Source organism: Ammospiza caudacuta, chromosome 14, assembly GCF_027887145.1.
Source record: "Ammospiza caudacuta isolate bAmmCau1 chromosome 14, bAmmCau1.pri, whole genome shotgun sequence".
Lineage (NCBI taxonomy): Eukaryota > Metazoa > Chordata > Aves > Passeriformes > Passerellidae > Ammospiza > Ammospiza caudacuta.
In genome coordinates, this window is record NC_080606.1 from 13,756,170 (window position 1) to 13,768,342 (window position 12,173).

The following is a 12,173-nucleotide window of genomic DNA, read 5'->3' on the forward strand; positions in this document are numbered from 1 at the left end:
CTTACTTTGAACAGTGCAATCGCCGACGAAATAGCAATTTGTTCTTAAAGAACGCTTTTATCAAGGACCAGAAATCCCAACGATCCGCGCATAAACTTCTGCGGCCGGGGCTGTCGGTGGTCGCTGGAAGCCCTCGGCTCCAGCAGCGATGGGAGCGCCCCGCAGCCCCCGAGGCCGCGCCTTCCTGGGGCGGGGGCGCCGGGCTCCAGCGGCCGGGCGGGGCCGGGCGGGGCCTGGCCGGGCGGAGAGGCGCGGAGTCCCGTTAGAAGCAGCGAGGAGCCCGTGCGGATCCCCACCGGCGCAGGAGGAGCGACGGCCGTGCCCAGCCCGCCGGGAAGATGCCGAAAACGGTGGGTGCCGCCGGCGCGGGGCAGCGCGGAGGCCCCGCCGCGGGCTGCGGGCGGGTGCGCGGGGCCGGGCGGGCGCGGCCTGGGGGCTCCTCCCGCCCGGGCTCGGCCGCGCCGGAGGGAGCGGTGAGGGGCACGGAGGAGCCCCGGGGAGCGGAGCCTCCCGCCCAGCCCCTCCATCTTGTGCTCCCCCGCCCGAGGGGCCGCGCCTGGAGCGAGCGCGGGGTCTCGGCGCGGCGGGGCCGCCTCTCCGCCCTAAAATGTCCGGCGGAGCTCGGCGGCGGCGCCGCCCGCCCGCGTGTGCCCCTGGGGCCGGGGGGGCAGCGGGGCGAGGCTCCGAGAGCCCGGAGGGAGCGGGCGGCTGCTATGGCCGCCTCGTGCGCTTCCCGAAGAGCAGAAGTTGGGGTTTTCACAAGTTGCGCTTAGTCAGTTTGGGTTGCCAGGGAACCTTGTCCCAGCTTGACTCGAGGTATTTCTTGGCCGAGGAGATTTTGGTACTTTAGAAAGTCTAGTCAAGTCCGTACTTGACTCTCCTCGCAGCAGGAGTTCGGTGACTAATGAGGAGCATGGGGTTTTTCCATTTAATTTCTCCTGGTTGGAGCGAAAGGATTAGTCCCAGCCCTTCATTGATAAAACAGGAAGAGCAGGCTGGAAGTCTCTGGATGTTTCCGTACCGGAGTGATCTGAAATGGTCTAAGAAATCTAATGTTTAAGCTAAGAGCTTGTGGTTTACATAAAGGACAGGAAAAAAACAAATCCAAACAGAAACTCACCTCAGTGCAAATAGAAATTGAAATGAAATCTGCAGTGATTTTCTTTTAATAGTTTACTTTCTTCACTGTAGATATTGAATGCTTATTTGATTGACAGCTACTTTTCCTGATGTCTTAACTGCCATCTCTGATAGCATGGATAGGTAGATCATGGTTATTATTATTCAAACATCAGTGTATTGAAGGATATCAAACCTCAGCCTCTTCAAGGTTAAGACAGTATTTTCTTAAGCTTTAGAAAGGCCTTCCATTAAATATTAGTGATTACTGAAGATTTACTTATTAAAAAAGCCTATATAGAGCAACAAGTTCAGTAAGATTAACAGAAATGGCACAAGTTAGGGGAGTTCTATGCTTGAGACCTTTTAGCTAGAGAGTTTACAGTCGTGGTGAGTGACTTTTTTTAGCGTGGATCGGCCAAGAAATCCTGACCGAGAGCGGCTTGCGGGGCGGGGTTCCCAGCACCAGGCTGAATCTGAGCTGGCAGCGAGGTGCTCGTTGCAGCCTCCCAGACACACCCTGGGCCGGATTCACCTTCTCAGTCTGCTGCTTTCTTGTTTTGACAGAGCAGTTCTGCTTTTGGAGCTTTTAAAAACTGGAGCAGATAGAGAAATGCAAGTGTTTTGGTGTAATGCTTTGTGTTGCACGCTGAGGGTTCTCCAGAGAGCAGTTCAGTGTCTGTGCCTGTTGCAGTACAGAGCTGCAGGGCCTGCTGCTGTATCAGCCTTTGGTTTCCTGCCTCATCTGCTCTAGTTACAGACCCAACTGAAATAATATTTGAAACATTATTTCTTGAGCTTTGGTTTGCAGGAACAGGATATGCTGGCATAACTGTGTAATCAGTTCTTCATGTGAAATAAACATGACTACTACTGTGCTGGCTTAAGATTTGTTAATAGCTGCTTAATTAACAAAACAGTAAAATCCAAGACACTTTCCTCAGTCAAGGAAAAAAAATCAAGGTCAAATGTGGGTGAAACCTGGGCAGTTAGATGTAGGTTTATGTGGGCTTCATCACAAAAATAAATCCATTGTGAAGAAGACAGATGGAGGAAATGTTCTAGAGAACAGTTCTGGCTGGGCAGGAAAAGCATTTGTGTCAAAACTACTTGGTTGGTAGCTCTTATCATTCATCTCACCAGGCTTATAGAAACATGCTGCTGCGTGGCTTAAGCAGCAAAACCTGTTGAGTTCTGAGTCTCTACACCTCCTCAAGCTGGGCTAAATGTTAGCACATGTAGCTGGAGATTTCCATTTTGTTATGGGAGGCTTGCTATGAGTGACACTAGGCTGTGTAGCACTATTAATAAGAATCCAAGATTAACTCTGGTAACCTTTGAACTAGTGCACATGATTTGCTGTTGTGACATGTAATGGGGAGGTTTGGTTGCTGGAGGCTTTGTAGGCTGTGTAGAAAGTCCATCATGCATCAGCCTGCTGATCTTGCCATACTCTAAACAGGAAACCTTCCCTGTTTAATTTAGTGATACAACTCTGGCTTAAATATGTTGTGTCCTGCAAAGTTTAAACAGGACAGTTAAAGGAGACACCAAAAAGGGCATATAATTCCTCCCATGCTTTGTATTGCAGAGGGTGGAAGCAGATGAGTGCTAAAAATGAGCTGGTGTCAAGCTTTGGCAAGTCTCTCCTCCATTTGTGTGTGCAGTCTGTTTATTTGCCATGAGTAGGCTCTGATCTCTCCCTGATTGGTGCAAGGTTTCTGTTTTGGGGTTCATTGACTATTTTGCCCATGCATGTGCTTGCTCTGTGAATGGATGGGCCACTGAACGTGAAACAGGAGCATTCATCACGTGTGAGGTGTGCTCTCAACAGTCCTGTCACCGGCACTTGGGCAGTTCTCTTTTGGGTAACATTGTAGAGAAAGGGCTTTAATCAAAGCTAGTCTTGTGAATACAGAAATTTTAGAAGGTAACAAGGGAAAAGGTACCAGTCCAGACTTTATTATACCTTAGCTTGAAGCTAAGTGTAGTAATAGTTATCAGGATCTTTAGGGACTCTATCTGTAGTTTGAATTGATGGTCCTAATTCCCAGCAGGACTCAAAAGGTCCCAGAAGTTTTTTTTTTCCATTGTTCTTTGGAGTTTCAAGGTTCTGGTTAGAAGAAAAGCAACTGAGATACTGATGTGTGTATCAGGAGAATCCTCTGGTTAATTAGTTTCTTTTGTCTGTGGCTACTTGCTACGAAATGCTGCAACAAGATGGCAACTATGAGTAGACTGCTACATTTGTTTGGATCGTTTTTCTTTTATTTCCTCTAGTGGAATTTGCTTGATGCCTTGAAGAGGAAAAGCATAGTGATGAAAAGTGTGACTTTATTAGATGGGCACTTCTCTCCTCATCCTGTTGTGCTATGAAGCATTCTAGATGCTGTCTGTCTTATTTCATGACTGGCCCATTGGTGCTGTCTCTTCCTCACTCAGTAAACTTGGGAAGCTTGGTGACACTGATCCAAGTTTTACATGTGTGCTAACTTCAATCCATTATATGTTTCTTCTAATGCCATCAGATATGACTTGCTGTAAAGATATGCGTTTGAATGCTCCCAAAGACCTTTTTATACAGAAGTGTTTCCCCTGTTGGTGATTTTCAGATAACTTTGTAGTTCAGAAGCAGCAATAGCTAAAACATGCTGAGTTTACAGTGGAAGCAGGTGAACCACTGAAACTGGGAAGCAGTGAATTATCTGTAGCTTTATGCCTACCATGGGATTTTGCAAAACAGGAAAGGCCTTTGCACCCTAGCTTGTGTTGTATTCAACAGCTTGGTCCGTAGGTTCTGCAAGAATGGCAAGGTTTTACTTCATGTCAGGTGAAGCAATAAAGCTTGACAGTGAGCAAAAGCTTCTGTTTCGTACTTTTAGGCCTTCTATATTAAAGTTAAACAGGGATTTAAAAGTACACCGTTGATGAGAAACAAATACTCACTTTGTTTTTACATACTGGTAAAATCTTTCTTTCTCATCTTATGGCAAGCCCTAGCCCTGACAGGGCAAAACCCATTAGTTGTTCTGGTTTTACACTGTTGTGAGCAAGAACTGTTCCAAGTGCCTGATCTGAACTGGTAGCCGTGATTCAGTTCATAAAACTTCAAGGTGACAATGTTACGTATACTTATCATACAAGAGATTTTAGAAGATTAAATGTCTTAGTTGAGTCCTTTATTTAATTTTTGCCCTCTTGCTTTGTTGCCTGAGGCAGCTGATCAAGGTGCAGGTTGGTGAGGTGCACCCAATAAAAAGGGCCCCAGGAGAGCTTTATGTTTGCTGCTTCTGCTGTAAGAATCCCATGGGGAACAGGGTGCCTCCTATCAGGGGTTCACCATCACTTGCTTCTTGCAAATATCCTGTCACCATAACGACTACAAACAGCTTTTTTTTTAAACCTTCAGGGCATTTCCTTGGGTGATTCCACCTTGTGTGATTAGTCACCCCTGAAGTTTCATTACAACTTTAGTCATGAGGATGGTTCATAAGATGTCTTAATATGGACTCACTTATTTTGAAAGGAAACGGCATCTCTGCCTCTAGAGGAAACTTGGTTCAGTCGTTTTATGTATAATGTCTAGTCTGAAGTGAAATTCTCAAAAAGCTCACTAAGTCCCTAGTAGCTGCTTGAGAGAGCTGATGAACTGAATCCGAAGGATTCAAACACCTTCTGCTTGTGGCCCTGGGTGTGCCTGGGGACAGTGCCCTGCTGGGGCTGCTGGCCTGGCCACGTCCCTGCTGCTCAATGGCTGCTCCTCAGAGAAGCCCCTCTTCCTCCACAGAGGTGGCTCTGGCTCTGCTCCAGCCTCTGGAGGAAACTGACTAAAAGCTTCCTCTGGCTGCGTCATCTCCTGGACTCTTTCCTGGCTCCGTGCAGCTCAAGCAACCTTATTTGGCTGACTTCATTTTTTTTTTCCCCTTCTGTGCAGCAAGAGGGCCTCCCTGAATTTGCACAATAAAGCTGTTATCTGTGCTTAATCACTGTTCTGAGAACTACAATGGGGTTTGTTTGAAAAGAGCTTCAAGATTTCAACTCCTTGGATCTCTGTCATTCCAGTGTCCCGTTTCCCTTTTATCTGTTTGCTCAGTGATTATACCAGAAACCAACTCTCTGCTGCTGTACTCACACTATTAGAAAAGAGGAAATCTCTCTCTACCCAGGAATAATCCAGGGCAATTAACTGATGTAAATTAAGAGCAATAGTAAGCAGCCAGTTAATTGCTTGCTTTTCCCTAGGGGTATTTGGGAACAGCAGGTATTTGCATAGTGCAGCCAATAATATTGAGTTAAAAGTTTGTTTTCATCCCATCTGAAACTTCCAAACTAGGCTGAAGTCTCTAGGTTGATGGAAGGCCACTCTTTCAAGGACATCTATGTAACCTTCCTGTGGCTGTTTCTAGGTGGAGCATTCAAGTGTTTTGGAAGTTGTGGGCACAAACCCCACCCTTCTGAGTCCAGTAGCTAATGCTGACTCTTAAGGTAGTATTTAAAGCAAATACTTAGTGGGGAGGAAGGAAGAGACAGTCACTGGCAGGGGTTTAGTTGAACATCTACAACTGTTCAGGGGTTTAGAACCTGAAATTGCAGAAGTTTGGGCCTTATATTGACAAGAAATAATTATGGCCACAGCAACTGTGGCTATCAATAGGTTGGTGATCTAGTGCTGCTTCCTTCCTGTGCAGCTGTGAAAGGATATATTCACTTCTCTGAATGTGTGATCCTCCAGGGCAGCAGTGGGGCAGTCAGAAACTCCTCGTCTTTGTATAGCAGTTTGTTGAACTCAAATGGGGGAAAAAACATCCTTTGAAGATGTTTTTAAAGGCATGACTCCTGCAGAATGCTTTTTCCTAGTTGTACTAACATCTCTGAAGCTGCAGTAGTAGCTGAGGAGCCGATTGAAAGATACAAAGTGTGGAGGAAAGAACGTTGATCAGTTCTCATCCTTTTGCCAGGCTAAGGCAGAGGAGTACTTGGCCATGCTAAGCCTCTTTCCCTTTGGCTGTTGCTGGTTGATGAATAGCTATGGGAAAGGGCAGAGGAGTGCCCCTGAAGGAGGAATGAATGAAAAAGCTCTGAACCTGATCAGCTCTGTAGAGAAACATGTAATTAGGCAAGAATGAGGGACTAGAAGAGGGAAGAGACACTCCTTTCTCTGCCAGCTGTGATTCTGTGTAGAGTAAAATGAAATCTCAGAAGAGTTCAGAAAGAATACCTGAAACAGTAAATCAAGTGCCATGGTATTCATGGCCCAGACTGAGCTGTATTCTTGCAAATTTCTAGTTCTCTTTTGTTTGTTTCCTAGAGGAAGAGTTCTCAGGCACAGAAATGTACTGTCCTGGAGTGTGAATACTGTAAAAACTTGCTTGTTGTATTTTTTGTTGTCTTTTTTTTTTTTTTCTTTTTTTTTTTTTTTTAGTGGGGTTGTTTAGTTGATATTGGAGAATTTTGCATGCAACATATTGGAGAAGAGTTACTCTGCCGTTGTATACCTTCCTATATTCTTGAGGTGGACTCATAGAATCAGTTTGGTTGGAAAAGGTCTTTGAGTTCAGCTGTAAACTGATGACATGCCATGAACCAGTCTTGTCTGTATATCACTGATATTTACTATTCTCCTTTGTAGTCCTTTATCAGAGCATTTTTTCTTCTCTTGATTGGGAATTTAGTTATGGTGATGAAGTGACTTAGTACAGGAAAAATCTGCTATTGCAATCTGATCAACCACTTAGTCACAGCATTTAATAAATGTATTTGGTTTTATATAGCATAGGCTAATAAAGTATAGAATTCTAGGCTAACTAATGGAATTCTGGGCTTTTTCCTTGCCACAGCTGTACAGTACAGTTCAAAAGCTATGGCAAGGAAAAAGTTAGCCCAGAATTCCATTGTGCTTGGTTACAGTGCAGAAACTGAACTGCCAGAGAAATGATTAGGATGAAGTGTCAGGATACATGATATCTTCCATCCCCCAGAGGTGTGTCTTTTCATTCATAATGTCTCTAAGAATATAAATATGGCATAGATTTTATTTTTTAAATTCACTTTGCCAGAACAGTATTCTCAGAAGGCAAAAAAAAAAATAGTTCCTCAATATGCTAAATGTCTTTTCAGGCAGTTTTCTGGATGGACAAGAGGGTTTTGGTTGTGTATAATTTTTTTTCTCTGTTAAAATCCAGAACTGGATATCTTTCTGATGATTGTAGTCTACAGGACTTGCAGAATGTCAGCAAATGGTTCTGAAGGCACACTGTAAGAAATAAGGCAGTTCCACTGCTAACAAATTCAAGCAAAATCAGGTTGCCCAGTAAAAAGTTTTATTGCAAAACCCACACAATACTTGGTGGTCCCATACATCTTATATGAAAACAATCCTATTAGTCAGAAATAATAGAGAGGGAGGGGCTTGTACATATGTATTAGGAGTAAGGATTTGCTTACAGATCATTGAGTACACACTTTAATGAAAATAACCTCTTTGGACTGGTTGTTTTTGCTGTGTTTGATGCCCCCCAGGGTGTGTTTTGCCCTCTTGTCTCCAAGGGCCCAGTGCTGGCAGCTCCTGAGCCTGCTGCTGACCAGCACTCAGATCCCTTTCTGCAGGGCTGCTCTCCTCCCACTCCTCTTGCACTTTGGAATTCTGCCTGGTATTACTCTGCTCCACGTGCAGAATCTGGCATTTGTTCTTTTTAAATTTAATGCCACTGATCAATCATGCTGTGAGTTATCTAGATGCCTTTTCAAGCCCTCGTGTCCCTCGAGTGAGTCAGCAGCACAGCCAGTGCTGCTATTGTCAGGACCTTTGCTAATGGTGCATTCAGCCCCTGCAAACCACATCATTTGATAAAAATACCGAGCCACACTGGCCCATTATGGAGACCTGGGGAACATCACTGCTGACTGATTGCCAGCCAGACACAGCCCCATTCCCTGCAGCCCTCTGAGCCCTGCCTCCACTGCTTCTTCATCCTGCACAATTTGAGCTTCCTTATCTTGCAGCTGAACAATTTGTCCAGAAGGATGCTGTGAGAGACAAAAGCTTTACTAAAATACTGAAAAACTGCATCCACCACCTTTCCTTCATCCATTGAGTGGGTGACCTTATTGTAGCAGGATACCAACAGCCCACATATGCTGTGCCTGATGACTGCATTATCTTTTAAACACTTTAATGTCCTTTCAGTACCATCCAGTAACTTGGTTAATCTAATTACTCTCTGACTTCTAAAACAGATCTGCAAGAAAGCAAAATTGCCTGGAAAGCTGGAAGGATTAAAAGAAGCTTGCTTATAGCACAGCCAGGACAATAGAATACTCGATGTTAAAGCAATAAAAACATGCAACATTATGATGTGTTTGCTTTGGTGTATGGTTTGTGTGTGTTTTTTTTTTTTAAATCAGCAAAGTTATCATTTAGGAATGTCACTATATTATATTGCTCACTGTATTCATATGTCCCTCTAAGTTTTGACAGCAGTCATTAATGGAGACACTGCACAGCAGGCCTAAGAGCGGTGTTGCTTCTCTAGTGTGTTGTTAGTTACTACTGTATGTAGTTGTATATTACTACATCCAAATGTTAATAAATGTCTGTGGTCTGTGAGATGAGATGAAAAGCCAAAGCATCAATAATTGTTTTGCCAACATCTGTTTATTTCATTTGTTCCTACATGTATCTCAGTATTAAAGGAGTCATAAAACCACTTTTTTTTTAAGTGACTGATTAACTTAACCTGGTTTTTTTTGGGTAGACAATGAAGGCTTCAGCTGAGATGTATTAAAACCATTGTCTGTCCATATTCAGTATTCTGTAGCTACAGTTATCCACCTACAGTGAAAAATCAGGATCTGAGCTTGCCTAAAGAGAAACCTGGCTTCTTCTGTTACTGAAATAAAATGTGCTCTTTAAGCTCCTGGATTTTTGTTGCAGTATCTGTAATTTTCACTAAAGCACACTCAACATGTGGATTTGTTTGCATTAGTGAAGTACTGGAAGCAGAGAGCAGTAAAATGATTATGTTCTATCACTTCACTCTTCACAATTCCCTAGACAACCAGAAGCTGCTGTATGAGCTGTTAGACATGACGGCTCATTTTGTGAGCTGCCTCAAAAACTCTAAGGTTGCTGGTAATTTGAACAACAGGCTCAGAAAATGCTAGTATTACTAAAAATGTCAGGAAGCTCCAAATCCATGTTTGGGACTGTGGAAAGCTTGAAGAGTGTTATTATTCAAGACCATGAAATGCTTTATCACTAAGCCAAGGAAACATTTTGATAAGTGATGTCTTGGTCCTCCAGCCTGCAGCTCCATTGTGCTGATTTTGTTACAGAAGCTGGACTGTGACTTACTCTTTGCTGTAATACTGAGATGACAAATACTTACGTTGTTGCTATGCTAAACCTTTGCTTCAAAAGCTATCAAGGAACCCCTCTTACCTGAAGTTAGTATTGAAAAAAACCCCAAGTGTTGCCTTGAAATTTTTTGGTTTGCTTAAAACACTAAACTGTACCTGGAATTGATAATATTCTGACCCAGCTATGACAAACTGGGCAGCAGCAAGTTCCTGAAAATTAATTTTCTTGCTCCACTTGTAATGTCTTGCTGCTGCTTGTGTCTTAGGCTCTGTGAAATCTATAGAGACCAATAGATTCTGCACTGTTTACCTGGACTTCTGTGTTGACAGCCATACACACAGAAGTGCAACTCTCAAAAACCCCCAACTTAGGGTTTTTTTTTCCTTTATCTTGCTCTGTGGTTTGTTACAAACATCTCAGATTGAAGAGTGACTGCAAGAGGCAATGCAATGTATTATGCTCAGTTTGAATACCCTTTTGCACATTCAGCAGTTTAGGTTAGAGATCTTTTTTTTTGAAAGAGGGTCCATGCCAGCATTTTGCATTTTATTTTATTTCTTACAGCATTTTCAGTATATATCAGTATAGTAGTGTTGTCTTGAATCTACCAAAAGACAGAGTAAATAGAATGACTGAGTAACTTCCAAATCACTCCAAATCAGACCAATATGAACAGCACTTGCTTCAGCATGATGCACAGAAATACAATGCTATCTTACTGTTTGTTCTGACAATGGTAAATAATCAAGTAAAAATCTGACAGAAGGCTGCCCTGCTCCTTTGCTGCTTCAAGTTCTGACAGATTTAATCCATAGGCTTTGCCATTAAATGCTTTTACCATATTCAAATGACAGCTTTGATTTGGCAGTGTTTGGAAGGATTTGACAATAATTGTGATCGGAGAGGATTCAGACAGTCTTATAAACCAAGGGATTTTGCTGCTCTGCCATTCCCTTCGAGAGAGATGGGTGATTATATGCATTAATATGGATCTATCAATTTCCACATCAAGCCTGAGCAGGAGTAGTTAGCTGCTCTTACAGCTCCCACTGTTCTGGTGAAGTGCAGTTAGGGGTAAGATATTTCATGAAGGAACATTGAAGGAGCCCTGACTTTGATCAAAGTTGAATTCAAGTCTGTCAGCCCTATGCTGCTGTACCTTAGCAGATGGAAAAACCTGAAAACATAAAGCAACCCCACACTGCAGGTCTGGGTAAGAGCTAAACTCTCAAGATGACTTTTGAGTGTTCTTTGCAGAAAGCTTGTTTTCAGGCTCCCTGCCTCTCCTTAGTGTAGTGAGTTTTACTTTTTTAGGTTATATCTGCATGCATGACCTACTCAGGAGATGTACTCAGTATCTGGCTATTTCTCTTCCTACTACCCAGTAGAGTTTCCTAGTTTTGACCTGCAGCTTTAGGTGGACCACTAACAGTTTGGCTTATCTGCATGTCTGGCTGCATAAAGATGGTCCATAACATCTCTGTAGAGGAGAATTAGGGATCCAGGTATTGAAACTGCAATTCATGGAAGGAAATTACTCTTGCCCAGTTGATACAAGAAGTCTGTTTATGTTAATAAGTCTTACTTGACCACTGACATTCCTGGCCATTCAGCAACGTCTTTATCAATGCATCTAGGTCTCAGGTGTTAGCTGAAGTTTATCAGGCTTTCTTTCTAAAACAGCCCCATTTCTAACAGTGTATTTCAAGAAGTGTTTGAATGTGAAGCCAAGAGTGTGGCTTTAATTGCAGCCTTGAATGAGCTAAATCAACTTGGTTGCTTGCTTGAGAGCTTTGATGGTTTGCTGCCACTGTAAAGTTTTGCATCAGGTCTGTTCTGAAGTTCAACAGAAAATGGGGTTAATGACACGTGTACATGTGGCTTGATGGTAAATCTCACCAAGGGGTTGTGAATCAGAGCTGCTGCAAAGGATAAAGCAGGTATGCCTGGGAGTGAGGAATGAGAGTGGTTCAATAGCATGGTCCATCTTGCCCAGTTGTACCCAAAAACCCATCTTGCCCTTGTTGCTGTTCTATGGCCTGCAGCAGTGCCCCTGTCTAAATGTGCTGAATAGGACCAATGAAATTATTCTATTGGAGAAAATAACAGAAGAGTTATTCCCACCCTGATTCAGCCTTTTGAATTCCTACTTGTGGTGTAGTTGTGGAGTACAAGAATGAACCCAGAGAACTGATTGGGAGGGTGCAGGCTGTGCAGGATGGGTTCCTGTGGTGGTGGATACAGACACTGTATGTGCTGGCTCTGCTCTCCTCAGCTCCTGTGCCCCTTCAGGAACCTTTTGGGACATGGGTTCTGTGTCAGGGTGGTGTAGCTGCTCTCCTGTGTACTAGGAAAGCTCAGATGCCTAACTGGATGGAGCTTAAAATAACAAAGACTACTTCAGCAATCACAAGCTGATTTTTTATAAACTGTGGACAGTCCCAACAGAACTATTTAAAATAGGTCGGTGGTGAGGGAAGCAAATATGGGTGGGGAAACTGAATATTAAAAAGAAGTGTAGAACTGAACCATTTAGGGGAAATTCTGTGTTTTAGGGAACTGTGACCTAAATAGATATGAAAATTTAGCCAGCCTAAATGAGACCCTGTACTGAAAGGAAGTTGCAGGATTTGTCTAGCGTGCTGGAAATGATAAAGCTGAAAATCACAGGATGATGAAACAGCTTTAGCTCATA

The 12,173-nt window shown here is 43.4% G+C and overlaps 1 protein-coding gene across 1 annotated transcript in view; it reads left to right on the forward strand.

Annotated features, from left to right (window-relative positions):
- The first annotated feature begins 223 nt into the window (after window positions 1-223).
- Window positions 224-12,173, forward strand: part of MSN (moesin) — a 40,676-nt gene continuing 28,726 nt past the window's right edge. The window contains exon 1 of the mRNA XM_058814322.1: window positions 224-350. Coding sequence (XP_058670305.1) covers window positions 339-350 — 12 coding nt within the window. The 5' untranslated portion in view covers window positions 224-338. The remainder of the gene's footprint in view (window positions 351-12,173) is intronic.